This window comes from Pseudophryne corroboree, chromosome 3, assembly GCF_028390025.1.
Source record: "Pseudophryne corroboree isolate aPseCor3 chromosome 3, aPseCor3.hap2, whole genome shotgun sequence".
NCBI classification, from domain to species: domain Eukaryota; kingdom Metazoa; phylum Chordata; class Amphibia; order Anura; family Myobatrachidae; genus Pseudophryne; species Pseudophryne corroboree.
The window spans coordinates 519,796,723-519,824,595 of record NC_086446.1 but is presented as its reverse complement, the minus strand read 5'-3'; the positions used below and the strand labels follow the sequence as shown (position 1 = coordinate 519,824,595).

General features: G+C 46.7%; 1 protein-coding gene across 1 annotated transcript in view; it reads left to right on the top strand.

Annotated features, from left to right (window-relative positions):
• AATK (apoptosis associated tyrosine kinase) overlaps positions 1-27,873 on the top strand; it is a 299,299-nt gene that overhangs the window by 175,368 nt on the left and 96,058 nt on the right. The window contains 4 exon segments of the mRNA XM_063961095.1: positions 3,987-4,135; positions 7,352-7,431; positions 8,561-8,662; positions 8,664-8,680. Coding sequence (XP_063817165.1) covers positions 3,997-4,135; positions 7,352-7,431; positions 8,561-8,662; positions 8,664-8,680 — 338 coding nt within the window. The 5' untranslated portion in view covers positions 3,987-3,996.

Sequence of the window (27,873 nt, the reverse complement as noted above, 5' to 3'; positions counted from 1 at the left end):
TAATTAGCTCCACCTGTGGACCTTTTAAAATGTGTCTGTGAGTAATTAATACACCTGTGCACCTGCTGGGTTACCTGCAAAACATGCACTGTGTGGGGTCCTGAGGACCGAGTTTGAGAACCACTGCTCTAGAGTAACTGTGGTGGAAAATGGGATCACATAGTTTGCAGTCCTATAGAGTATTGGGTTTCATAATTGCACGTATCTTGGACAAGACGAAGATGCCTTTAGACCATATGAGCATTTGGAGCACTGGCTTTGGGGAGAACTGCAATACCCATGAGGGGAAATGGGCAGATGTGTAAAGGGTGCCAAGGGGCATTTGTGTGACATTCCTGCTCTGTAAACAAGGCAGCAGCTGGCATCTCTTACACCCAGATCGCGGGTTATTCCTGTGCCAGCTGCAATGCCACAGTCAGCCATGCGTGAGTAATCATCGACATGGTTTCTGAAACATGTTTGAAGAACATTGCTCTAGTGCTTTCTGTGTGCCAAGACTACCCAGGCTCTGCCTCCCACTTAACCCCTTTTACAACAGCCATTGTCACATGATCTAGCTACAGCTCGTATAGGTTTTTGTGTAGGAGGAAATAAAAGAAACAACAATTATATGGCACTAACAGTAGTGTTATTTAACTTTTAGTCTCAATTTTTCATAGTGTTCATTAACCATGCAAAGTTCTGGGGTTATTCAGTTAGCAGCAATAGTTGCCATGTGCTGTTCTGGTCCAGCATATAGTGTCCAGCAAGTTTCTCCATAGAGAAAAACAAGAAATGTCCAGGCTGCTCTATTAGGCATATTTGTGCGCAGCCATCTGGAATGGAATTGCTGTATCTAATTCTTGCAGCTAGTCAAGGTCATTAAACTATAATATACTTGCTCTTTACCTAGAAGAAGTGGTTGTGACATTTTGCTCTCTTGGCTTGCCAATAAGCACCAACTACAGAGAAAGTAAATGGGAATTATTAGTGACACGTACCTCTGTAAGAACAATGCGTTTTAATTTATGTGCTATTATCACACACCACACTACCACACACTCATGTATATCACCGTGGCAGCACCCAGTTTTTAAGAGCAACGACAAGTGTTGCCAGCCAGCATATGTGTATTTGTTATTTATTTTATGTGTTCCATGTACTGTCTTCAAAGAAGGACTCCAGTTAAAATGTATTTTCGAGTAAAGTTCATTAAGTTATGATGGAATGCATAGTTTTGCTACTTGGGGTGGAGGCTCCAAAAGTCCAGTATTGTTCCCCTCTAGGTGGGCTTTATTTAACACACACACACACACACACACACACACACACACACACACACACACACACACACACACACGTATCAAGCCTTGGAGAGAGATAAAGTGGAGACCAGGGCCGTAACTAGGTGTGTGCCAGCGGTGCCTGGCACAAAGCGCATGTGCACTGTAGGCGCAGGACCGCCGGCAACACCTGCAGGAAGGACCAGAATAATGGTGGTGTCACAGAGGCAGCTGTCTTGGCAGTAGCGGATTTACCGCTGTGCGGGCAAAGCAGCCGGCAGCTCACAGGGGGCTCGCGAGAATGAATTATTTACTTCTCGGCACCGGTAGACTGTCAGCACTTAGATTCAGGAGAGATGGCGGGTGCCGCTCTGTCTTCTCTCCCCTCCTGTTCGGCGCTCGCTACTCTGGGTTCTGCTGCCGTGCCTGCGTGTGACGTGTCACTACTGCCATACGCTCAGGGAGAGGAGCCGATCAGAATGGTGAAGGGCTGAAGGTGTGTAGCGGGCGCCCAGTGGACTGAAGAATAGATGGTGAGTTGCTCCAGGGGAGCGTAGGTGGGGGAGGTCTGGTTGTGTTTGAGGCGCCCGAGGTTTCCAGATGGTGGTAGTAGCAACAGGTGGTCCTATGCAGCTTCCTGCAGCTCTCTTCCCTCCTGTCCTGCTCTCTTATGTAGGTTTTGCATGTGTATGTGTACATGTTTAATGGTGTACCTGTATGTGTATATGTTTAATGGTGTAGCTGAGTGTGCTCCCCACATTCTCATATCCACCCGTACTATGATCTTATCAAAATAATGTTATCCCAATATTCCTTCTGCCACTGGTTACCTGCAATTGTCGTCCCCCCCCCCCCCATGTTGTTGTGGCTATTTTTCTCTCTCTTCCACCCCACAGTGTGCTTTTCCTATAATGTTGACCTCCACTGATTGCACACCCTGCCATTGCGCTCTGCATACAGGGTACATCATACTACTACACAAGTGTCAGTTTTCCCATACTTGCATTTGGCCCTTGTATGGCTCACCTCCCACAGTGTAACCTTCAAAATGCACCCAACATGGCTGCCCCATATGGTACACTTGTGGATGGGATGAAAAATACATGGACCTGGTGGTTTTGTTGGAACCCTACTCTGAACTTTAGGACTCTGTAATCACCCACATGTTGTGTCATCTCTTCTAGGGGTAGACTATTCCACTCTTGGTATCCTACGCTGTGCGCCCAAGATGTCTGCCACACCTGGTACCTTGTGAGGGTGGAATACACAACCCTTGGAAGTTATTACCCAAAATGCCTACACCAATCTTGCATTATGCTTTCTGTGTGCTTAAGGTTTTCTTTTATGTCTGTGTTGCTTATCTATTACTGTATTACTTAGATCCTCTGTATTATGTGCATTGTTTCTGATGTCTGTAAAGCACCTTGAGTCCTGTTGGAGAAAGAGTGCTATATAAATAAAATTATTATTATTATTATTATTATTATTATTATTATTATATGCTTAATGGTGTATCTGTATGTGTATATGTTTAATGGTGTATCTGTGTTTGTTTATGTTTAATGGTGTATTATTTATGTGTATTGGTTTATCTATATTTCTATATGTTTAATGGTGTATCTGTGTGTTTATATGTTTAATGGTGTATATGTGCATTGGTGTATCTGTGTATATGTGTATTTATGTGTATAGGTGTATTGGTATATCTGTATGCGTATGCCTCCCATAATGTGTAAAAGGGTGCTTTGCCTGCCGTAATGTGTACAAGGAGACTCTACCTGCCGTAGTGTGTACAAAGTGACTCTACCTGCCGTGTTGTGTAAAAGGGGACTCTACCTGCCGTATTGTGTAAAAGGGGACTCTACCTACCATAGTGTGTAAAAGGGTACTCTACCTGCCTTAGTGTGTACAAGGGGACTCAACCTGCGTAATGTGTAAAAGGGGACTCTACCCACCGTAATGTGCATAAGGGAGCTCTACCTGCCATAATGTGTAAAAGGGGCTCTACCTGGCGTAATGTGTGTAAGTGACGCATGGGGCATATTGTGCAGCTAATATGAAATATGGGGGGGGGGGGCAATGGGCCCAATGCTGTTCCTTGCACACAGCACTAAAATGTCTAGTTATGGCACTGGTGGAGACTGCTAAACTACCAACCAATCAGCATCAAGCCATTTTACAGGCTGTGTTCGAAAAACGCTAGGAGCTGATTGGTACTTTATCGCTCTCCAAACTTTCTCTCTCTCCGAGCTTTGATAGAGCTACCCCACAATGTTGTTTTTGGTAGTGCTCCACGGCCACGCCCTCTGAACTTACTATAAATCTGTTATGGAAAGTTCTTGGGAGTGGGTTACTGCACCTCAGGCGATTTAGAACTGTATATTCTAGCATCCATTACACAGGTGTCCACGAATTATTTGACATTAAACTATGAACTAGTGTATCAGTATATTTTGCCAGATCCTTTGTGGTGCTCACAGGTTCCTTCTGAGTCGCCGTATGTGCCCAACAAACAAGCACTATGCTCTTCAATATGACCTCATTGCAGAATGCTATGACATATGCACAAACTCCTTTTAACATCTTATTTGTGCTCATTAAAGAGACCATTGGTTGTAAGTTCTCTACACAAATGTGTCAGGGAAGAGGTTAATGTGTGGGGTGGTGACATAGTTATTGTCCCACCTCTTCCTCCTTTATAAGAAATGTCTTTCTCTCCCCTAGGAGCTTGACAATGTGGAGGGAGAAGATTACACCACCGAATTCTCTATCCAGAGTTCTCCAGCCACGCAAAATGGACCAGAAGTTTATGTCTTATGTCCTTCCTCTTACAGAGGTCTCGGTACCAATGTCCAAGCAGCCGGGAAGATCAGGTACTTTTAGGAGGTCTGCATTCTCCTTGCAGGGACCATCTTGGCATAATGAATGAATCCTTTCAATTAATCAAGTAATTATTTTGTTTCAGCACTGATGATTTAATCGTTTATGGTGTAATTGCTCTGTTTAAAACATGACAAGTTAAACATTTTCTACAAGTTTGTGGTGCTACACTGATAACTTTATGTTCTGTGTTTTTTTTTTTTGTTTGTTTGTTTTTTTTGCAAATAATTGATGAAATACATTCATTGTTAGCCTCCATATAAGGCTTCTCCATGCCGGAAGATGGCAGCCAATCTTAACGGGATCCGGTCTGAAGATCGACACTGTCTAGGTCGACAGTGTTGAGGTCGACCACCATAGGTCGATGGTCACCAGGTCGACAGGGTTTCTATGTCGACATGTGCTAGGTCGACAGGTCAAAAGGTCGATACAAGTTTTTAACTTTTTTTTTTCTTTTCTTTTTTTGGAACTTTTTTATACTTAAAGATCCACGTGGACTACGATTGGAACGGCAATCTGTGCCGAGCGAAGCGAGTCACCTTTCCCGAAGCATGGCGAGCGGGCACGGAGCACTAATTTGGGTTCCTGGTCACTCTACAAAGAAAACGACACAAAAACAACAACAACACAACTCATGTCGACCTTTTGACCTGTCGACCTAGCTCATGTCGACCTAGAAACCCTGTCGACCTAGTGACTGTCGACCTATAGTGGTCGACCTAAACATTGTCGACATAGACACTGTCGATCTGTTGACCCACACGATCTTTACTTGAATTACTTACATTTTTCTTGGATACTAAAAGTTGTGTTCTGTCTGTAGATGGTTGTGCTTGATCCACAATATCCATGGTAGTCTGTGGGCACATTGTTAGTTCTGTGGAGGGTACACATTTTACATTTCAATTTTAAAATAAAATAAATTTGTACACTGTATTTGGCTATGGGACATATTTCTGAAAACTTGTATACAGGTAGGTATGCAAACACCGGTGTATAGTACCAGCTAACTCTGCATTAGTTTCTATAATTATCTCGCGTCATGGGGTAACTGGACCAGCATTGCTTGATTATCTGTCTGTAGGAAGACACAATTTGTGAAAAGTTTTTTTTATGTAGGTGAGAACATGGTTAGTTCCTGAGTTTAAAGGTACAGTTGTAATTATTTATTGTCACATATGTAAGAAAATATCATCTAGGTTTAGCTATATCATTTCTATACTTGTGCGCAAAATACCTCTCTTATGAAGTCTGGCTAGGCTGCACGGAATGTGGCATCCACAACTACCGTGTCAGAATTCTAACGGCAGATGTGTTGTACTGATTTATAGAAAAGTCTGACCTCTGTGATTAGCATCAAGTATGACACTCCATGAGCAAATCAGAGAAAACATTCTGCTTGGAAATGAAAATATATCTTTCAAAATGCACACACATAATATATATATATTTAATCACACAAACACACATTTAGTGATATGTAATGCATGATGGATCCTCTTTTAAGAAGTGATTTTATGTGATAGGGCTTCAAAGATTGTGGTGGAAACTGAAGGTCCAAACCTGTATAATCAAGGTTCTATGAACCCGTACAGTTTGCAATCTGCGTGGTTTTGAGCCGATCACTGTTTGTGTACAATTAATGGTATGTCTGTGAATGTGCTGGTTGTTTTATTTTGTGGGTGGAAAAAGTAGGACCATGCAAGTTGGAGATGGTGACTTCGTTCTCTTATATGGTGGGCTTAGCCTAAACAATGCTTGTAGCTGTGGTGTCATTTCCTCAGTGTGAACAGGAGTGAGTGGACTGAATCCTTAACTAGGAATTTAATTTTTTTGGAAAACCACAAAATAAGGGGGTGAAGCAGCTCACAAAGGAATTATAAGAAGCTGTCAAAGAACAGAGCTCTTAGTACACAAAGGAGCTTTGTCGCCCAGCCTGGTCCTCTCCATATTTGCACTGATGTAATACAGAATGACCCCAGTGTCCAGCATCAGAAGAAGGCGCGTCTGGCTGTGCCAGGCTATACACAATGCCACTGCTTGTTGCTGTGTGGTTTGGAATGTACTCCTGGAATTCTAGGGCAAGGTGGTAGGAAGGCAAGCGTAGGAGCAGTGAGGGAGGTAAAATGTCACATAGAGAAGTTGAGACATAGTGTGTCAAAGTGTAGGGTGTTTGGCATAATTACCACCGAGACCTGTATTTGTGTTTGCCTTGAAACTTTCCATTGCCTCCCTAGAGTTTTTTTCAAATTGTGTTCTTACATTACTATTCAGCAGTTATGTCTGATAGGCTAAATGCTGTCTTCCTCTTATCCAATCAGATGTTTTGGAACTTTAAATCTAGTGCACATTATACGACCAGCAAACGATGCAATGTCAACGATTTCCCTTGAACTCCCAGACAAACAATATAGTGCATACATACTATGCAGTCTTGCAAAAGATATCGTCAGTGGCCACATCCAGGCGTATTCTGTTGTTGACGATCTAATCAGATTGTGCTGCGTGCACGACCAACCTGAAGACACGATGAACGACTCACGGGAGTGCATGATAGTGCATACATGCTAGATGATGCGCACAAATTTATAGTCCCCGATCCGTCGGAATCGGCCACATTGTTAAAATAATCGTATAAAGTGTAACCAGCTTAACTCCCAAAATGTCCTGGGAATTGTATTTGGAGGATCATAGGTTACCCAACCTTAAGTTAGGTTATTTGCATCAATGTTATAGACTTTGGGGGAGATGTACTAAGCCTTGCAGAGTTATAAAGTACCAGCCAATCCGCTCCTAGCTGCCATGTTATATGCGGTGTTTGAAAAATTACAGGAGCTGATTAGTTGGTACTTTATCTCTCTCCAGGCGTTAATAAATCTTCCTCTATATTTTGCCAGTATGTACCCTGGACAGAAAAATGACCCACCCAAATTTAAATCTCTCTGCACCTGTTACATGTACCCCACCACCTGCAGTGCAACATGGTTTTGAACGGATGCTAGTTTTTTTGCTTTACTTACACACATGAATCAGGCCCATAGTATGGACCTCTGCTGCTTAGACTTCGCCTATAAAGCAGCACAATGTAAAAACTAAACAAAATATTCTGGCAGATATGCCAATAAATGGTTTAATTTGTTAATAAAGTATTTTGTTTGTTTGTTTCTTTAAGTTAATAATCTGTTTGTACTGTATTGTGCTTTTTCCAGTTCAACTTCTCAAATCTACAGATTTGGGAAGACAGAGCTTGTTGTACTTGAAGGAAATTGGCCATGGATGGTTTGGCAGGGTGAGCATTCTCTGGTGCCCTCTGCAGGATTTTGTTTGTATTACAGATAAAGCACCCAAGACACAAGTACATTTTTTGTTTTTGTTTTTGTTTTTTTAGTATAAAGACAACTGATTGAGAAAAATACCAGATTGCCAAACTTAATTTACAGATGTGTCCACTTACATCTAGCCTCCGACACTTTAAACAGCCCTTCTAGTTACGCCATGCCGTTGCGTGACTTGGTAGCACCAAACGTCTTTTTGCGTGTCTTTTTCCATTAAAATGCATCTTATTCGCAAAACAATGTGAATATGACGCATAAGCAGGTTTTGCAGATTAAAATATGTGTCATGCCTATATTATGTGATCGACCGTGCCTGTATCTGCATCCGAAATGCTACACTATAGCGTTTTTCCTAGAAAACACTGTAACGTAGCATTTCGTATGCATATACAGGTGCGGTTGTACAGGGAATATAGGCAAGCGCATATAATTTTAATCAGTCTGCTTGCGCGTCCTATAAGCATCTTTTTTGCGAATAACCTGCATTTTAATGGAACAAGCTGCAGGAAAAGATGCTTGGTGCTACAAAGTCATGCCAGAGTAGAATGGGTTAAGGCGCAAAAAAGACGCTAGTCGCTAACGGAGTTGCACGGGACATGACAGCTCACTCATTCCAGGCATCTCCCGGTGCATGGCGTATTGAGGCAAGATGTACGAGGACACATCTGTGTATCCCCTCTTTTCATTGCACTTCTCTCGGTCTTGTGCTTACCACTCAGTTTGGCCACCCCATTTTTTTATTTCCTAGTCGAACTTTTTGCATTTAAATACCTTTGTTTTATTCATTTTTATTTTTGCACTGTGTAGCATACGTTCTTATTTTTATTTTTCACTTGTTTTGTGATATTTCTATTTGTCTACTGTTTATGCTTGCAGTATGAATTATACACATCATAAATGATAAAAAAAAAAAAGAGGATTACTGTAATACCAGAGACCTTCTAGCAGCTGATACAGACTGTAGTAGCTTATTTGGGCTTGAACATAGATCTACAAGGAATTTATTTGCACTGAATCTGCCTGTCTGTTCTTCAGCTTGTCCAATGAAAATACCGTGTTTACTTTTATCTTGTGGTTCCTTAGGTGCTGCTTGGGGAGGTAAATTCTGGGCTTACCAGTACCCAGGTTGTGGTGAAGGAACTAAAGGTCAGTGCCAGTGTTCAGGAGCAGATGCTGTTCCTGGAGGGAGACTCAGCCCTACAGGTGAGTACAAGTTTTAGAATGTCCACAATCTGACGTTCTACCCTTTTTATAACCTCTTCATGGCCACCGGTGGCTTTGAAGGCATGGATGGTGTGAGCAATCTTAAGTCAAAATTTATTGTACATATGTTCAGAAAGTTAAAATAAAAAATCTGCAACTGGTTGCTGCAGAGCCTTTACATTCTAAATGTATATTCTACATAGTGATTTTTATATTGGCATACTGCAGTCCCAAGTTTTGAAAGTCATAATGGACATAACCTGCTGCAGGAGAGTGTGTGGTCTGATAATAAAGTGCCTTGATCAGGGAAAGATTGGGAGTGGCCTGATCTATCCTCATTATCCTGTCCTGAACATTATGATGCATGGGCTGAGCTGGGGCAGAAGATATTTGTATTCTATATGTGCATTAAAAAATGTTGTGACATTTGAAAAAAAGTTACGGTGGAACATCCTGACCCTGTCAGCTCACAATCTAAAAGTATTAGTGCTCATAGGACCAAATGTCCATAGTATTCTTGATAATTCTGCTTTCTTTTATAAGCAGCTCTAACACGCAATGATATTTATCATATCCCAATCATACTACGTACAGTATGTGACACAATAGATCTTCACTGAATAGATTGTTTGTACATATGATCATCCAAGTTTGTACATTTTGATGACGCAGCATGTGAGAAATGTTGTATTGCTGCACCGAGCATTATATCCGTATATCCCATATAGCTAGTCATGTGTGTCTGTCCAGATCTCTCAATAAAAAATAGTTTGAGAAAAGGGAATTTGATTAATATTCATAAAATTGTTGGGTGTATGAGCATCATTACCTCTGTGCTATTGTAATGAATGAATGAATGTCACTACTTACATTTGTTAGATGAGAACCTAACTGACTGCGAATGAGGACACAATTTGTCATGTGACCATTAGCTATAGAACTACAATTTAAATTCAACACATCCTTGTTTTGAGGTTACTGTGTGGACAGGGATCCCTTCATGTAAAAGGAAAAATACTGGACACCCAAATGGACAAAGTCTTCTCACCTATGTTCCCCATGACCGCTGCACCTTATGCAATGGTCATACTGTAGTTCTGCCCTGCTTACACCCACTGTCACATCAGCACAAGTGCAGTGTAGTCTTCCCAGGCTCAGAAGGACAGAGTGGGGGCCATGGGAAGACGGACTGTCGCCTCTCCATATTTTGCCAGTGGAGACCCACAATTTAGTCTTTCTTTAACTAGTTTTTCTCTTGCGTCCTAGTGGATACTGGGGTCTTGTAGTTTAGTACCATGGGGCATAAATCGGGTCCACTGGAGCCTGGCACTTTAAAACTTTTAGTGTGTGCTGGCTCCTCCCTCTATGCCCCTCCTACCAGACTCTGTTTAGAAAAATGTGCCCGAAGGGCCGGATGTACTTCTCTGGAGCGCCCAAAGATTTTTTCTTCAAGTTTAATTTAGTTTATTATTTTCAGGTAGCTCTGCTTAGCAGACAGACTACCTGCTTCGTGGGACTTAGAGGGGGGGACCGAACCAACCTCCTGAGGGTTAATGGTTCGTAATCCCAGCTGACAGGACACTGAGCTCCTGAGGTACTGATAACACATCGTTAGTGTGTGTGCCCACTCCAGCATCTAGCCGCCACCCTCTAACAGATGCCGAAGACCAGGTGCGGTGAGTGTTACATCGGGGTCCTGGTTAGTGGGTCCCCGGTGCAGTTTTGGCGGCAGGTCGCGCGGCGGTTACGGGCCCTGAGCTGCTGTGCCCACCGCGAGACAAACTGCCAACAGGCAGACGCCCTTCGGTGCTCACTGTCACAGAAAGGCTTTGGGGGTACTGTATATATCTATTTTTGACATAGCCAGTATAATCTATTAACAGGGACCGCACGCTTTTACAGGGGGGCGGGGCTTCCTGGAGCGGGACCTGAAACGGGAAGGTGCCATTTTCCTGCTGCTGCGGATCAAGCTGCACACATCGCTGCTCCTCCAGAGACCCACGTTGCTACAGGACTCTGTACTGCTACCAGGAGGTCTTAGACGCGGGGAGCACACTAGCGACAGCGCCGCTGCACTCCTGTCAGGTCATACATTTAGTTACTCTTATACTGCTGGGTGCTTGTGTCCGCTCCTCAAGTGTCCCTCCTGGGGCTCTCTAGGGTCTGTGTGGAGGTGTTTGGTCAGTGGGCTGCGCTGTTTTACAGGGTGAAGGATGTCTGTAGACATGGTTATGTGTACTGCCTGTAATTCATCCCTGTCTTCAGCTGGGTCACGCATGTGTGAACAATGTTCCTTGGCTCCACAAGGACACAGTTCACAAGCACCTGCCTAGCTGGACAGCTTTACTAGCATGATCCAGCATGTTAATTCTGAATTCGCTGCGGCTAAAAGGGAGTGACAGGTGTTAAAGCATTCTATTGATTCTGTGGCCAAGGCAGCAGATACAAAAAAGGACTACTCAGCCCCATCTAGTGGTTTCACAAAAATGCTCACTGCCACAGGTGCTCCCAGTCTGATTCTGATCAGCCTTATGTAGATAATGATGATATGGATGAGGACAGCTCTCGGTCCCCAGGGGTGGAGGCCCTCTTCGCTGTGAAAGAGGACCTTCACATACCGGATCAGGAGACGGAGCCAGATGAGGAGTTGTATTTTAATGTTAAACAGAAGGCCTCAGCGACTTTTTCTGTGTCTAAAGAGTTGAACTCCCTGGCCAGGAGGCATGGATAAACCCTAATAAAAACTGTAAATTTCCTCAAAGGTTTTTAACTACTTTTCCCTTTCCCGATGTGGACAGGAAGGTATGGGAAAACTCCCCGTCAGTCGACACGTCTGTGTCCAGAATGTCTAAAAAATTGGTACTGCCGGTGCCAGGGGCTATATCCCTAAAAGAGCCAGCTGACCGTAAGATTGAGACCACGCTCAAGGCAGTATATTCGGCGGCAGGCGCTGCTCAACGCCCCACAATTGTTTGTGGATGGATTTCCAGGGCAATAGTCAAGTGGTCTGATAACGTTATCGACGGTTTGGACTCTGCCCCGAGATGAGGTAGCTACTCTACTGCAACATATACAAGATGCTGCAAATTTTATGAGCGGGGGAATTAAGGAGTTGTGTAAGATTAATGGCCGCACTACTGCTATGGCTGCTTCGGCGCGCAGAGCTCTGTGGTTGCGCCTGTGGTTGCGCGAACGGGTCGGTTCTGCGCCTGCGTGGTGGCCGCAATGCGCACGTCGTTGCCCAGCGACAGCCGTCGCCGGGCAACGACCAGAAAAACATAGAAAGCGATCGCTGGCACGATTGCAACAAGATTGACAGCAGGAAGGCGTTCCGGGGCGTCAACTCACCGTTTTCTGGGAGTGGTGAGTCCAACGCAGGCGTGTCCAGGCTTTTGGAGGTCGGATGTCTGACGTCAATTCCAGGACCTACATCGCTGGATCGATCGCACAGGGTAAGTAACTGTTACCCTGGTTTAGTTCCACACACAACTTTTTTTGCATTTCAGGGCTGCACAAGCGTTCGCAGCCTTGCTATGCAAAAAAGCCCCTGGGCAGCAAAAAGTTGCTACGTGCGATCAACTCGGAATGACCACCACAGTCCCTACTTGGATGATCTCCTAATAAAGACTGTGTCCAGGGAGCGTCTGCTGCACAGCATCGATCTGACGACTCGCCTACTTACGGATCATGGGTGAATCCTAAATTTTCAGAAATCTCACCTGGAACCGACCCAGTGTCTTCAGTTCCTGGGAATGATACTGGATACAGTGTCTCAAAAGTTGTTTCTCCCGATGGAAAAGGCCTTGACTATCCAGGTTATGGTTCGCTCGGTACTCAGTCCTCGCAAGGTATCCATTCATCTTTGCATCTGATTACTGGGCAAGATGGTAGCTGCTTACGAGGCAATCCAATATGGCAGATTTCATGCCCGACCCTTTCAGCTGGATCTGCTGGACAAATGGTCGGGATCTCATCTTCACATGCAACAGGAAGTGACATTATCTCTGAGAACCCGGATCTCTCTATTATGGTAGCTACAAGTTCCTCACCTGGTAGGGGGCAGGATTTTCAATATCCATTCGTGGATTCTACTGACGACGGATGCCAGCTTCCACGGTTGGTGGGCTGTGACCCAAGGATCCCAGTTCCAGGGGATATGGTCGAGACAGGAATCTGCTCTGCCGATAAACATCCTGGAGCTCAGGGCAAGTTACAATGCTCTTCTGCAGGCTTCTCATCTCCTGAAGGATCTGGCGATCCAGGGTCAGTCGGACAATGCCACGGCGGTGGCGTACATAAACCGACAAGGGGGAACAAGCAGCAGAGCGGCAATGCAAGAGGTCTCAAAAATCCTTCTCTGGGCGGAGGTCAATGCAAGGGCATCTCAGCCATATTCATTCCAGGAGTGGACAACTGGGAAGCGGACTTCCTCAGCAGGCACAACCTCCATCCGGGGAAATGGGGCCTACATTCCCAGTTGTTTCAACTATTAGTTCACTGGTGGGGCTGTCCACAGATTGGTCTGATGGCTTCTCGACTCAAAACAAAGCTATGCCGTTACTGTTCCAGGATGAGGGATCCGCAGGCTGTAGCAGTGGACGCACTGACGACACTGTGGATGTACCAGTTTGTGTACCTGTTCCCTCCTCTACCGCTGATCCCAAGGTTATTAAAAAGGCTAAGAAGGGAAAGCGTTCAGGAAGTTCTAATTGCCATGAATTGGCCTCGACGGGCGTGGTACTCGGACCTCCTGACCATGTCTCTGGAGGATCCCTGGCCTCTGCCGCTCCACGATGATCTTCTGCAGCAAGGTCCATTCGTCTATCCAGACTTACAGCGGCTACGTTTGACGGCTTGGAAGTTGAGAGGGAAATTCTAGCAAGAAAGGGTCTTCCCTCCCGGGTTATTTCCACCATGGTTCAGGCCAGGAAGATGGTTACATCAAGACATTTATCATCATATCTGGAAAAAGTATGTTTCCTGGTGTGAAAGTAGAAGGGTGTCTCCTGTGGAATTTAGAATTGGTTGCTTTCTACTGTTCCTACAAGCGGGAGTGGATATGGGCCTACGTTTAGGCTCAATGAAATGTTACCAGAAGTATAGACTTTCCTTAAGGGTATTCTTCATATGCAACCACCTTTTATACCTCCCACGGCTCCGTGGGACCTCAGTGTGGTTTTGTCCTTTCTCCAATCGGACTGGTTTGAACCCTTATATAGGGTGGAGTTAAAGTTTCTCACCTGGAAGACAGTCATGTTATTAACATTGGCATCTGCCAGACGTGTCTCTGAATTAGGGCCCTTATCCTGTAGTAGCCCTTATTTGATTTTTCACGCAGACATGGTGGAACTTAGGCCCTCCCCTCAGTTTTTGCCAAAAGTGGTGTCCGCTTTTCATGTGAATCAACCCAGTGTTGCCTGACGCTTCCGTTGGTCCTGAGTCCTTGGATGTGGTCAGGGCTCTGAAGATTAATGTCAAAAGGACAGCCCATCATCAGAAATCTGACTCGCTGTTTGTCCTTTATGATGCCGCCAAGATTGGTTGGCCAGTTTCTAAGCTCGTTTATTTATTGCTCATTGGCTCCGGTTGACCATTCAACAGGCTTATACTTCGGCGGCTCTGCCCTTGCCAACGTCTATTCAGGCCCACTCAACGAGGTCGGTGGGGTATTTCCGGGCGGGTGCCCGGGGTGACTCGGACCTACAGCTGCAACTTGGTCTGGTTCGAACACGTTTGTTAAATTCTATAGGTTTAATACCTTGGCCAAGGATGACCTTCAGTTTGGTCAGGCAGTTTTGCAGGGGTCTCAGCACTCTCCCACCTGTTTGGGAGCTTTGGGACTTCCCCATGGGGGAAAGTACAAGACCCCAGTATCCACTAGGATAAAAGAAAATAGGAACTTGATACCTACCAGTAATTCCTTTTCTCTTAGTCTATAGTGGATACTGGGCGCCCGCCTCAGTGCTTCGTTCCTGCTTACCTGTTTAAGTGTTCGGTTGGACCGACGTTGCGGTCCCATTCTGTTGTTGGGATAGCTGTGCTATCCGGGTTAGGTTTGTGTTGCTATCCTCTGTTCTGGTTAGCACCCTCCTTTCTCTGACGTCCTAGTGGATGCTGGGAACTCCGTAAGGACCATGGGGAATAGACGGGCTCCGCAGGAGACTGGGCACTCTAAAAGAAAGATTAGGTACTATCTGGTGTGCACTGGCTCCTCCCTCTATGCCCCTCCTCCAGACCTCAGTTAGAATCTGTGCCCGGCCAGAGCTGGGTGCTCCTAGTGAGCTCTCCTGAGCTTGCTAGAAAGAAAGTATTTGTTAGGTTTTTTGTTTTCAGTGAGATCTGCTGGCACCAGACTCACTGCTACGAGGGACTGAGGGGAGAGAAGCAAACCTACCTGCGTGCAGCTAGCTTGTGCTTCTTAGGCTACTGGACACCATTAGCTCCAGAGGGTTCGAACACAGGGCCTGACCTCGATCGTCCGTTCCCGGAGCCGCGCCGCCGTCCCCCTCGCAGAGCCAGAAGACAGAAGAGAAGGAGATGAAATCGGCGGCAGAAGACTCCGGTCTTCATTAAGGTAGCGCACAGCACTGCAGCTGTGCGCCATTGCGCCCCACTGCACACCACACACTCCGGTCACTGTAGGGTGCAGGGCGCTGGGGTGGGGGGGGGGGCGCCCTGGGCAGCAATAAAATACCTTTTGGCATAAAAATACACATAATACAGTCTGTGACTGTATATGTGTAAAACCCCCGCCATTTTTCAGTCAGAAACTGCAGGGAGTAGCCCGCCGCTGAGGGGGCGGGGCCTTCTTCCTCAGCACACCAGCCCCCATTTTTCCTTCACAGTTCCGCTGGAAGCAGCTCCCCAGGCTCTCCCCTGCAGTATTCCTGATACAAGAAGGGTAAAAAAGAGAGGGGGGGCACATAAATTTAGGCACAAATAATATATATTAAGCAGCTATTGAGAAAAATCACTCATTATAGTGTAAATCCCTGTGTTATATAGCGCTGTGGTGTGTGCTGGCATACTCTCTCTCTGTCTCCCCAAAGGACTTTGTGGGGTCCTGTCCTCAGTCAGAGCATTCCCTGTGTGTGTGCGGTGTGTCGGTACGGCTGTGTCGACATGTTTGATGAGGAGGGTTACGTGGAGGCGGAGCAAGGGAAGATAAGTGTGGTGTCGCCCCCGACGGGGCCGACACCGGATTGGATGGATATGTGGAAGGTCTTAACAGACAGTGTCAACTCCTTACATAAAAGGTTCGATGACGCAGCAGCCTTGGGACAGCCGGGATCTCAACCCGCGCCTGCCCAGGCGTCTCAGAGGCCATCAGGGGCTCATAAACGCCCGCTAGCTCAGATGGTAGACACAGATGTCGACACGGAGTCTGACTCCAGTGTAGATGAAGATGAGACAAATGCACAGTCTACTAAAGCCATCCGATGCATGATTACTGCAATGAAAAATGTATTGCACATTTCTGATATTAACCCGGTTACTACCAAGAAGGGTATTATGTTTGGGGAGAAAAAGCAGCCAGTGACTATTCCCCCATCTGATGAATTAAATGAATTGTGTGAGGAAGCGTGGAGTTCCCCCGATAAGAAACTAGTGATTTCTAAGAGTTTACTGATGGCGTACCCTTTCCCGCCAACGGATAGGGTGGACAAGGCGCTCACACGCTTATCAAAAAAGGTGGCACTGCCGTCTCAGGATACGGCCGCCTTAAAGGAGCCTGCGGATAGAGCAGGAAGCTATCCTGAAGTCTGTGTATACACACTCATGTACTATACTGAGACCTGCTATTGCTTCAGCATGGATGTGTAGTGCTGCAGCCGCATGGTCTGATACCCTGTCAGACAACATTGATTCCCTCGACAGGGATACTATTTTGCTAACCATAGAACATATAAAAGACGTCGTCTTATATATGCGGGATGCACAGAGGGACATTTGCCTGCTGGCATCTAGAATTAATGCAATGTCCATTTCTGCCAGGAGAGTATTATGGACTCGGCAGTGGACAGGTGATGCTGATTCTAAAAGACACATGGAGGTTTTGCCTTATAAGGGTGAGCAATTGTTTGGGGACGGTCTCTCGGACCTCGTATCCACGGCAACAGCCGGGAAGTCAACTTTTTTACCTCAGGTTCCCTCACAGCCTAAGAAAGCACCGTATTATCATGTACAGTCCTTTCGGCCTCAGAAAGGCAAGCGGATCAGAGGCGCATCCTTTCTGCCCAGAGGCAGGGGTAGAGGAAAGAAGCTGCACCAGGCAGCCAGTTCCCAGGAACAAAAATCCTCCCCCGCTTCCTCTAAGTCCACCGCATGACGCTGGGGCTCCACAGGCGGAGCCGGGTGCGGTGGGGGCGCGTCTCCGAAACTTCAGCAACCGGTGGGTTCGCTCACAAGTGGATCTCTGGGCTGTACAAATTGTATCTCAGGGATACAAGCTGGAGTTCGAGGCGACTCCCCCTCGCCGTTACCTCAAATCAGCCTTGCCAGCTGCTCCCAGGGAAAGGGAGGTAGTACTGGCGGCAATTCACAAGCTGTACCTCCAGCAGGTGATAATCAAGGTTCCCCTCCTTCAACAGGGACGGGGTTACTATTCCACAATGTTTGTGGTACCGAAACCAGACGGTTCGGTGAGACCCATTCTGAATTTAAAATCCTTGAACACTTATATAAGGAAGTTCAAGTTCAAAATGGAATCGCTCAGGGCAGTTATTGCAAGCCTGGAAGAGGGGGATTTTATGGTGTCGCAGGACATCAAGGATGCTTACTTGCATGTCCCCGTTTACCCACCTCACCAGGAGTACCTCAGGTTTGTGGTATAGGATTGTCCTTACCAATTCCAGACGTTGCCGTTTGGTCTGTCCACGGCACCGAGAGTATTTACCAAGGTAATGGCCGAAATGATGATACTCCTTCGGAAGAAGGAAGTTATAATTATTCCGTACTTGGACGATCTCCTTATAAAGGCGAGGTCCAGAGAGCAGTTGTTAGTCAGCGTAGCACTTTCTCGGGAAGTGTTGCTACAGCACGGCTGGATTCTGAATATCCCAAAGTTGCAGCTGATTCCTGCGACGCGTCTGCTCTTCCTGGGCATGATTCTGGACACAGAACAGAAGAAGGTGTTTCTCCCGGTGGAGAAGGCCCAGGAATTGTCATCTCTGGTCAGGGACCTCCTGAAACCAAAACAGGTGTCAGTGCATCACTGCACGCGAGTCCTGGGAAAGATGGTGGCTTCTTACGAAGCAATTCCCTTCGGCAGGTTCCATGCAAGGATCTTTCAGTGGGATCTGTTAGACAAATGGTCCGGATCGCATCTTCAGATGCATCGGTTGATCACCCTGTCCCCAAGGGCCAGGGTGTCTCTGCTGTGGTGGCTGCAGAGTGCTCATCTTCTCGAGGGCCGCAGATTCGACATACAGGACTGGGTCCTGGTGACCACGGATGCAAGCCTCCGAGGATGGGGGGCAGTCACTCAGGGAAGGAACTTCCAGGGACTGTGGTCAAGTCAGGAGACTTCACTACACATAAATATACTGGAACTAAGGGACATTTACAACGCCCTGAGTCAAGCAGAGCCCCTGCTTCAGAACCAACCAGTGCTGATTCAATCAGACAACATCACGGCGGTCGCCCATGTAAACCGACAGGGCGGCACAAGAAGCAGGATGGCGATGGCAGAAGCCACAAGGATTCTCCGATGGGCGGAAAATCACGTGCTAGCACTGTCAGCAGTGTTCATTCCGGGAGTGGACAACTGGGAAGCAGACTTCCTCAGCAGGCACGACCTACACCCGGGAGAGTGGGGACTTCATCCAGAAGTTTTCACGCAGATTGTAAACCGTTGGGAACGGCCACAGGTGGACATGATGGCGTCCCGCCTCAACAAAAAGCTAAAAAAATAGTGCGCCAGGTCAAGGGACCCTCAGGCGATAGCTGTGGACGCACTAGTGACACCGTGGGTGTACCAGTCGGTTTATGTGTTCCCTCCTCTTCCTCTCATACCCAAGGTACTGAGGATAGTAAGAAAGAGAGGAGTAAGAACTATACTCATCGTTCCGGATTGGCCAAGAAGAACTTGGTACCCAGAACTACAAGAAATGATCTCAGAGGAACCATGGCCTCTGCCTCTCAGACAGGACCTGTTACAGCAGGGGCCCTGTCTGTTCCTAGACTTACCGCGGCTGCGTTTGACGGCATGGCGGTTGAACGCCGGATCCTAACGGAAAAGGGCATTCCAGATGAAGTGATTCCTATGCTGATAAAGGCTAGGAAAGACGTGACAGCACAACATTATTACCGTATATGGCGAAAATATGTTGCTTGGTGTGAGGCCAGGAAGGCCCCTACAGAGGAATTCCAGCTGGGTCGATTCCTACACTTCCTACAGTCAGGAGTGACTATGGGCCTAAAATTAGGATCCATAAAGGTCCAGATTTCGGCCCTATCTATTTTCTTTCAAAAAGAACTGGCTTCACTGCCTGAAGTTCAGACGTTTGTTAAGGGAGTGCTGCATATTCAGCCCCCTTTTGTGCCTCCGGTGGCACCTTGGGATCTTAACGTTGTGTTGGGTTTCCTGAAATCCCACTGGTTTGAGCCACTTAAGACCGTGGAGCTAAAATATCTCACGTGGAAAGTGGTCATGCTATTGGCCTTAGCTTCGGCTAGGCGTGTGTCAGAATTGGCGGCTTTGTCTTGTAAAAGCCCTTATCTGATCTTCCATATGGACAGGGCAGAATTGAGGACTCGTCCCCAATTTCTCCCTAAGGTGGTATCCGCGTTTCATTTGAACCAACCTATTGTGGTGCCTGCGGCTACTCGGGACTTGGAGGACTCCAAGTTACTAGATGTAGTCAGGGCTTTGAAAATCTATGTAGCCAGGACGGCTGGAGTCAGGAAAACTGACTCGCTGTTTATCCTGCATGCACCCAACAAGCTGGGTGCTCCTGCTTCAAAGCAAACTATTGCGCGCTGGATCTGTAACACGATTCAGCAAGCTCATTCTGCGGCAGGATTGCCGCATCCTAAATCAGTGAAAGCCCATTCCACAAGGAAGGTGGGCTCTTCTTGGGCGGCTGCCCGAGGGGTCTCTGCTTTACAGCTTTGCCGAGCTGCTACTTGGTCGGGTTCAAACACATTTGCTAATTTCTACAAGTTTGATACCCTGGCTGAGGAGGACCTTGCCTTTGCTCATTCGGTGCTGCAGAGTTATCCGCACTCTCCCGCCCGTTTGGGAGCTTTGGTATAATCCCCATGGTCCTTACGGAGTTCCCAGCATCCACTAGGTCGTCAGAGAAAATAAGAATTTACTCACCGGTAATTCTATTTCTCGTAGTCCGTATTGGATGCTGGGCGCCCGTCCCAAGTGCGGACTCTCTGCAATACATGTATATAGTTATTGCTTAACTAAAGGGTTATTGGTATGAGCCATCTGTTACTGAGGCTCAGTTGTTGTTCTTACTGTTAACTGGGTATGGTTATCACGAGTTGTACGGTGTGATTGGTGTGGCTGGTATGAGTCTTACCCTGGATTCCAAATCCTTTCCTTGTTGTGTCAGCTCTTCCGGGCACAGTTTCCTTAACTGAGGTCTGGAGGAGGGGCATAGAGGGAGGAGCCAGTGCACACCAGATAGTACCTAATCTTTCTTTTAGAGTGCCCAGTCTCCTGCGGAGCCCGTCTATTCCCTATGGTCCTTACGGAGTTCCCAGCATCCACTACGGACTACGAGAAATAGAATTACCGGTGAGTAAATTCTTATTTTCGTTTCTGGTTGTGTGTGTTGGCTTGTTGCCTCACCGCTGTTGTATAGTTTCTTCTCTCAGATTATGTCCGTCTTCTCGGGCACAATTTTCCTAGACTGAGTCTGGTAGAGGCATAGAGGGGAGGAGCCAGCACACACACATGCACACATTAAAAGTTTTAAAGTGCCAGGCTCCAGTGGCCCTGATCTATACCCCATGGTACTAAAGTTCAAGACCCCAGTATCGACTACGGACTATGAGAAAAGGAGTTACCGGTAGGTATTAAATTCCTATTTTATATCTCAATCAATATAATAAATCTTAATTTGAGTTCATCAGGAATCTGAATAAAGGGAAAATAAGTTTTGAGATTTCATGTGGAGAGAAGAGGGCTGTCTGGACTTGAGCAGTGGCGCCGAGAGAAGGGGGGAGGGTACTAATTACCCGGGCCTAGGTCTGATGGAGGCCCAGGAGGGGGCCCAGGTCCCACCCCCTTACCTGGCAGCAGCACTTGCAGCTCTTTTCCTCAGCCCAACACACGCTGCTGTGTGCTGGGCTGCAGTGTGGCCAGGGAGGCACTTTAAAATACATTTTTCTCTTACGTCCTAGAGGCTGCTGGGGACTCTGTAAGGACCATGGGATATAGACGGGCTCCGCAGGAGACATGGGCACTATAAAGAACTTTTAATATGGGTGTGCACTGGCTCCTCCCTCTATGCCCCTCCTCCAGACCTCAGTTAGATCTTGTGCCCAGAGGAGATAGGGGAGCTCTCCTGAGTTTCTCTGAAAAATAATTTTGTTAGGTTTTTTATTTTCAGGGAGCACTGCTGGCAACAGGCTCCCTGCATCGTGGGACTGAGGAGAGAGAAGCAGACCTACTTAAGTGATAGGCTCTGCTTCTTAGGCTACTGGACACCATTAGCTCCAGAGGGAGTCGGAACGCAGGTCTCACCCTGCCGTTCGTCCCAGAGCCGCGCCGCCGTCCTCCTCGCAGAGCCGGAAGATAGAAACCGGGTGAGTATAAGAAGAAAAGAAGACTTCAAGGCGGCAGAAGACTTCAGATCTTCCCTGAGGTAAGCGTGCAGCGGTAACGCTGCGCGCCATTGCTACCACACACAAGGCACTGATGGGTGCAGGACGCAGGGGGGGCGCCCTGGGCAGCAATAAACCTCTAGGGCTGGCAAACATACATATATAGGCTACAGAGGCACTATATATCATAAACCCCGCCAGTATTGTAAAAATGAGCGGGACCGAAGCCTGCCGGTGAGGGGGCGGACCTTGGTCCCTCAGCACGGAAAGCGCCATTTTCTCCACAGCATGGAGCTGGCTCCCCGAACTCTCCCCTGCTGAAGACACAGGGCAAAACAGAGGGTGGGGGGGGGGGCACTTATTAGCAGCAGTGAGTGTATATAATGTGATATATATATATATATATATATATATATATATATATAATAGAACAAAGGTAACCCTTTTTTTTGCGCTGTACCACTTGTCTCTAACCAAACAAGAAATACCCTCTGCCAGATAAGGTATCTAAAATAGGTATGGGATAGGAAAAAGATCTTGTGGGAGCCAATCAGCCTTCAGAATAACAATATTATAAAAATAATTTTTTATTTATACACAAACAAAAGGTATTTATAACCTAAAAGTTTGTCCTAGGTACAATTTTCTAAAAATTCAATAAAACAATTAAACAATCTTATACATAGATATTTTTAGTTGGTGTGAGGAATTTACAGTCAGGTGATCAGTCAGAACTTGTAGGAGACGTGCATCCAACCAGGTGCTTGTATTATAGCTTTGTTAGCTCTATAGTGTAAACCCTATACACTATAGAGCTAACAAAGCTATAATACAAGCACCTGGTTGGATGCACGTCTCCTACAAGTTCTGACTGATCACCTGACTGTAAATTCCTCACACCAACTAAAAATATCTATGTATAAGATTGTTTAATTGTTTTATTGAATTTTTAGAAAATTGTACCTAGGACAAACTTTTAGGTTATAAATACCTTTTGTTTGTGTATAAATAAAAAATTATTTTTATAATATTGTTATTCTGAAGGCTGATTGGCTCCCACAAGATCTTTTTCCTATCCCATATATATATATAAGCGCTGTTTTATCTGGGAATTCTATTTCCGGTGTCAGTGGCGCTGGGTGTGTGCTGGCATACTCTCTCTCTGTCTATCCAAAGGGCCTTATTGGGGATCTGTCTCCATATAAATATCCCTGTGTGTGTGGGGTTGTGTCGGTACGTGTGTGTCGGCATGTCTGAAGCGGAAGGCTCATCTAAGGAGGAGGTGGAGCAGATGATTGTGGTGTCTCCGTCGGCAACCCTGACACCTGATTGGTTGGACATGTGGAATGTTTTAAATGCAAATGTAAATTTATTACATAACAGATTGGACAAAGCAGAGTCCAAGGATTTGACTGTGTCACAGGGCCCTTCAGGGTCTCAAAAACGTCCCCTGTCCCAAATAGTAGACACTGATACCGACACGGATTCTGACTCCAGTGTCGACTATGATGATGCAAGGTTACACCCAAGGGTGGCAAAAGGTATTCATTGTTTGATTATTGCAATAAGGTACACAGGTTTAAGGTAAAGAAACCTGAGGTAACGTTTCCCCCATCTTATGAGCTGAACGCATTATTTGAAAAAGGTTGGGAAACTCCAGACAAAAAACTGCAGATTCCCAAAAGAATTATTATGGCGTATCCTTTCCCCTCAAAGGACAGGTTACGGTGGGAATCATCACCCACGGTCGACAAGGCCTTAACACACTTGTCCAAAAAGGTGGCCCTACCGTCCCCTGACACGGCGACACTAAGAGGTCCTGCGGATCGCAGGCATGAAACTACCTTAAAATCAATTTATACGGGGGCTTTGCTCAGACCGGCAATAGCATCGGCTTGGGTTTGTAGCGCGGTAGCAGCTTGGACAGATACCTTGTCAGCTGATATTGATACCCTAGATAGGGATACCATTTTATCGACCTTAGGTCACATCAAAGACGCAGTCTTATATATGCTGTGGACCCGCCAATGGACGGGTAATGCCGACTCAAAGAGGCATATGGAAATTTTGCCTTACAAGGGTGAGCTTTTAATTGGGGAAGGTCTCGCGAACCTGGTTTCAACAGCTACCGTGGGTAAATCTACCTTTTTTTGCCTTATGTTCCCCCACAGCAAAAGAAAACGCCGCAGTATCAGATGCAGTCCTCTCTGTCGCATAAGTCCAGAAGAGGTCGGGGCTCTTCCTTCCTCGCCAGAGGTATGGGTAGAGGGAAAAAGAATGCCTGCTACGGCCAGTTCCCAGGAACAAAAGTCCTCCCCGGCTTCTACTAAATCCACCGCATGACACTGGGGCTCCACTGAGGGAGTCCGCTCCGGTGGGGGCACGTCTTCGACTCTTCAGCCACGTCTGGGTTCGGTTGAATGTGGATCCTTGGGTGATGGTAATTGTGTCCCAAGGTTACAAGCTGGAATTCAAAGATGTGCCTCCCTGCCGATTCTTCCAATCGTCTTTACCACCGTATCCTCCAGAGAGGGAGATAGTGTGGGATGCAATTCGAAAGCTGTGTCTACAGCAAGTGAATATTAGGGTTCCCTTAATGCAACAGGGAAAAGGGTACTATTCAACCCTATTTGGGACAACCGAAACCAGATGGCTCGGTCAGACCCATTCTCAACTTAAAATCCCTGAACCTGTACTTAAAAAGGTTCAAGTGCAAGATGGAATCGCTCAGGGCAGTGATCTACAGCCTGGAAGGGGGGGATTTTATGGTGTCACTAGACATAAGGGATGCATACCTTCATGTCCCCATTTATCCTCCTCATCAAGCGTACCTGAGATTCGCTGTACAGGCCTGTCATTTCCAATTTCAGATGTTGCCGTTTGGGCTTTCCACGGCCCCAAGGGTTTTCACCAAGGTAATGGCGGAAGTGATGGTACTCCTGCGCAGGCAAGGAGTCACAATTATCCCGTACTTGGACGATCTCCTGATAAAAGCGAGATCAAAGGAACAGTTGCAGAAAAGCGTGTCGTTCTCACTGAGAGTGCTGCAGCAACATGGCTGGATTCTAACTCTACCAAAGTCACAGTTGGTTTCAACAACTCGGCTGTCTTTCTTAGGCATGATTCTGGACACAGAACAGAAGAGGGGTTTTCTCCCAATGGAAAAAGCCCAGGAACTCCAGAATAGGGTCAGAGACCTGTTAAAACAAAAGAGTGTCAGTCCATCAATGCACTCGAGTACTGGAGAAAATGGTGGCGACCTACGAGGCCATCCCCTTCGCTAGGTTTCAGGCGAGGACTTTTCAGTGGGACCTTCTGGACAAGTGGTCCGGGTCTCACCTTCCAATACATCAGAAGATAACCCTGTTCCCCAGGGCCAGGGTGTCTCTCCTGTGGTGGCTGCAGAGTGCTCATCTTCTAGAAGGTCGCAGGTTCGGCATTCAGGACTGGGTCCTGGTGACCACGGACGTGAGCCTCCGAGGATGGGGAGCAGTCACACAAGGAAGGAATTTTCAGGGACGGTGGTCAAGCCAGGAGGCTTGCCTACACATCTACATACTGGAATTAAGGGCCGTTCACAATGGCCTACGACAAGCGGAGAATCTTCTTCGCGACCTACCGGTTCTGATTCAATCAGACAACGTCACAGCTGTGGCTCATGTAAACCGCCAAGGCGGTACAAAGAGCAGAGTGGCAATGGCGGAAGCCACCAGGATTCTGCGGTGGGCAGAAAATCACGTAAGCGCTCTGTCAGCGATATTCATTCCGGGAGTGGACAACTGGGAAGCAGTCTTCCTCAGCAGACACGATCTCCATCCAGGAGAGTGGGGACTTCATCAAGAAGTTTTTGCAGAGATAGCAAGTCGTTGGGAGCTTCCTCAAATAGTCATGATGGCATCACGCCTCAACAAGAAGCTTTGGAGGTATTGCGCCAGGTCAAGGGAACCTCAAGCAGTAGCGGTGGACGCCCTGGTGACACCCATGGGTGTTTCAGTCGGTCTATGTGTTCCCTCCTCTGCCTCTCATCTCAAAAATATTGAGAATCATAAGACGAACAAGAGTGCAGACAATACTCATTGTTCCAGATTGGCCTCGAAGGGCCTGGTATTCAGATCTTCAGGGGATGCCCACAGAAGATCCGTGGCCTCTTCCTGAGAGAGGACCTGTTGCAGCAGGGGCCCTGCGTGTTCCAAGACTTACCGCGGTTAAGTTTGACAGCATGGCGGTTTAACACCGAATCCTAGCGGAGAAGGGTATTCCGGAAGAAGTCATCACTACTCTGATAAAGGCTAGGAAGGAAGTGACGGCGAAACATTATCACCCTATGTGGAGAAAGTTTGTATCTTGGTGTAAAGCCAGGAATGCTCCTACGGAGTTTCCACTTGGGCCGTTTTCTCCACTTTCTACAGACAGGAGTGGATATGGGCCTAAAGTTAGGCTCCATTAAGGTGCAGATTTCGGCCCTGTCTATATTCTTCCAGAAGGAATTGGCTTCTCTCCCAGAAGTCCAAACTTTTGTAAGGGGAGTGCTACACATCCAGCCTCCTTTTGTGCCCCCGGTGGCACCATGGGACCTTAACGTAGTGTTACAGTTCTTTAAATCGCACTGGTTTGAGCCTTTTCAAACAGTTGAATTGAAATTTCTCACTTGGAAAGTGGTCATGTTATTGGCCTTGGCATCTGCAAGGCGGGTGTCCGAATTAGCGGCTTTGTCTCACAAGAGCCCCTATCTGATTTTCCAGGTGGATAGAGCGGAATGGAGGACTCGTCCTCAATTTCTACCTAAGGTGGTTTCGTCTTTTCGCATGAACCAACCTATTGTGGTGCCTGTGGCTACGGGGAACTTGGAGGACTCCAAGTCCCTGGATGTAGTCAGGGCCTTAAATATTTATGTAGCCAGGGCGGCTAGGGTTAGGAAAACAGAGGTTCTGTTTGTCCTGTTTGCAGCAAACAAGGTTGGCGCTCCGGCTTCTAAGCAGACTATTGCTCGCTGGATCTGTAACTCGATTCAGCAGGTTCATTCTACGGCTGGATTGCCGTTACCAAATTCGGTAAAGGACCATTCCACTAGGAAGGTGGGCTCTTCTTGGGCGGCTGCCCGGGGCGTCTCGGCATTACAGCTTTGTCGAGCATCTACTTGGTCAGGTTCAAACACTTTTGCAAAATTCTACAAGTTTGATACCCTGGCTGATGAGGACCTTGCGTTTGCTCAGTCGGTGCTGCAGAGTCATCCGCACTCTCCCGCCCGGTTGGGAGCTTTGCTATAAACCCCATGGTCCTTACGGAGTCCCCAGCATCCTCTAGGACGTAAGAGAAAATAAGATTTTAAACCTACCGGTAAATCTTTTTCTCCTAGTCCGTAGAGGATGCTGGGCGCCCGTCCCAGTGCGGACTAAATCTGCAAGACTTGTATATAGTTGTTGCTTACATAAGGGTTATGTTACAGTTGGAATTGGTCTTTAACTGATACTGTTTTTTTGTTCATACTGTTAACTGGTTGCGTATATTCCAGGTTATATGGTATGATTGGTGTGGGCTGGTATGAATCTTGCCCTTGGATTAACAAAATCCTTTCCTCATATTGTCCATCTCCTTTGGGCACAGTTCTCTAACTGAGGTCTGGAGGAGGGGCATAGAGGGAGGAGCCAGTGCACACCCATATTAAAAGTTCTTTATAGTGCCTATGTCTCCTGCGGAGCCCGTCTATACCCCATGGTACTTACGGAGTCCCCAGCATCCTCTACGGACTAGGAGAAAAAGATTTACCGGTAGGTTTAAAATCTTATTTTTTCTGTATTCTTTTTTTTGAAGGGTGCATGGCCACGCCTCCTGTGATTAGACCACATACCCCTGAAAAGTACATGGGCCCAGCCAGGCTTTCTACTGCAATACACATTTGCTGGCAAGCTGCTCAATCAAAATAATGATGTCGCTCAGGTGCTAAAAGGGAGGGGTAATTCTGAGTAAGAAAAAACATTTTGGTATCCCTAATGCACACTGAGTGAAAAATAACACTACATAATATTAAAATATACAGAGATCTAGGTTGCTTATACAGTATGTGCAAATATAGGGCTAAGCCCCCAGGCCGATCCGCAAGGCATCTCTGTTTCACTGGGGGTCCCTAACACTAGGTATGTGTCTGGGGCGCGGGACCCAATATTCCGGCACAGGCTGGCCACCCCAGGGCAGCACACAGGTGAAAATGAAGAAATTAGTAAGTGCACATAGGTGCTATGTAAGTGATAGGTGTGATTAAAATACAAAAATATATTTACAATGCGTCTGGGTCAGATAGCCCAGTGTAAGGCCACATGATAATGGTTCCTACAACATCTGAGAGCCCTGGTTATGAGAGCCTGTGTAGTGGAGCATGAGCTATGGACACATCAGGGCATGGGGTGTAACCT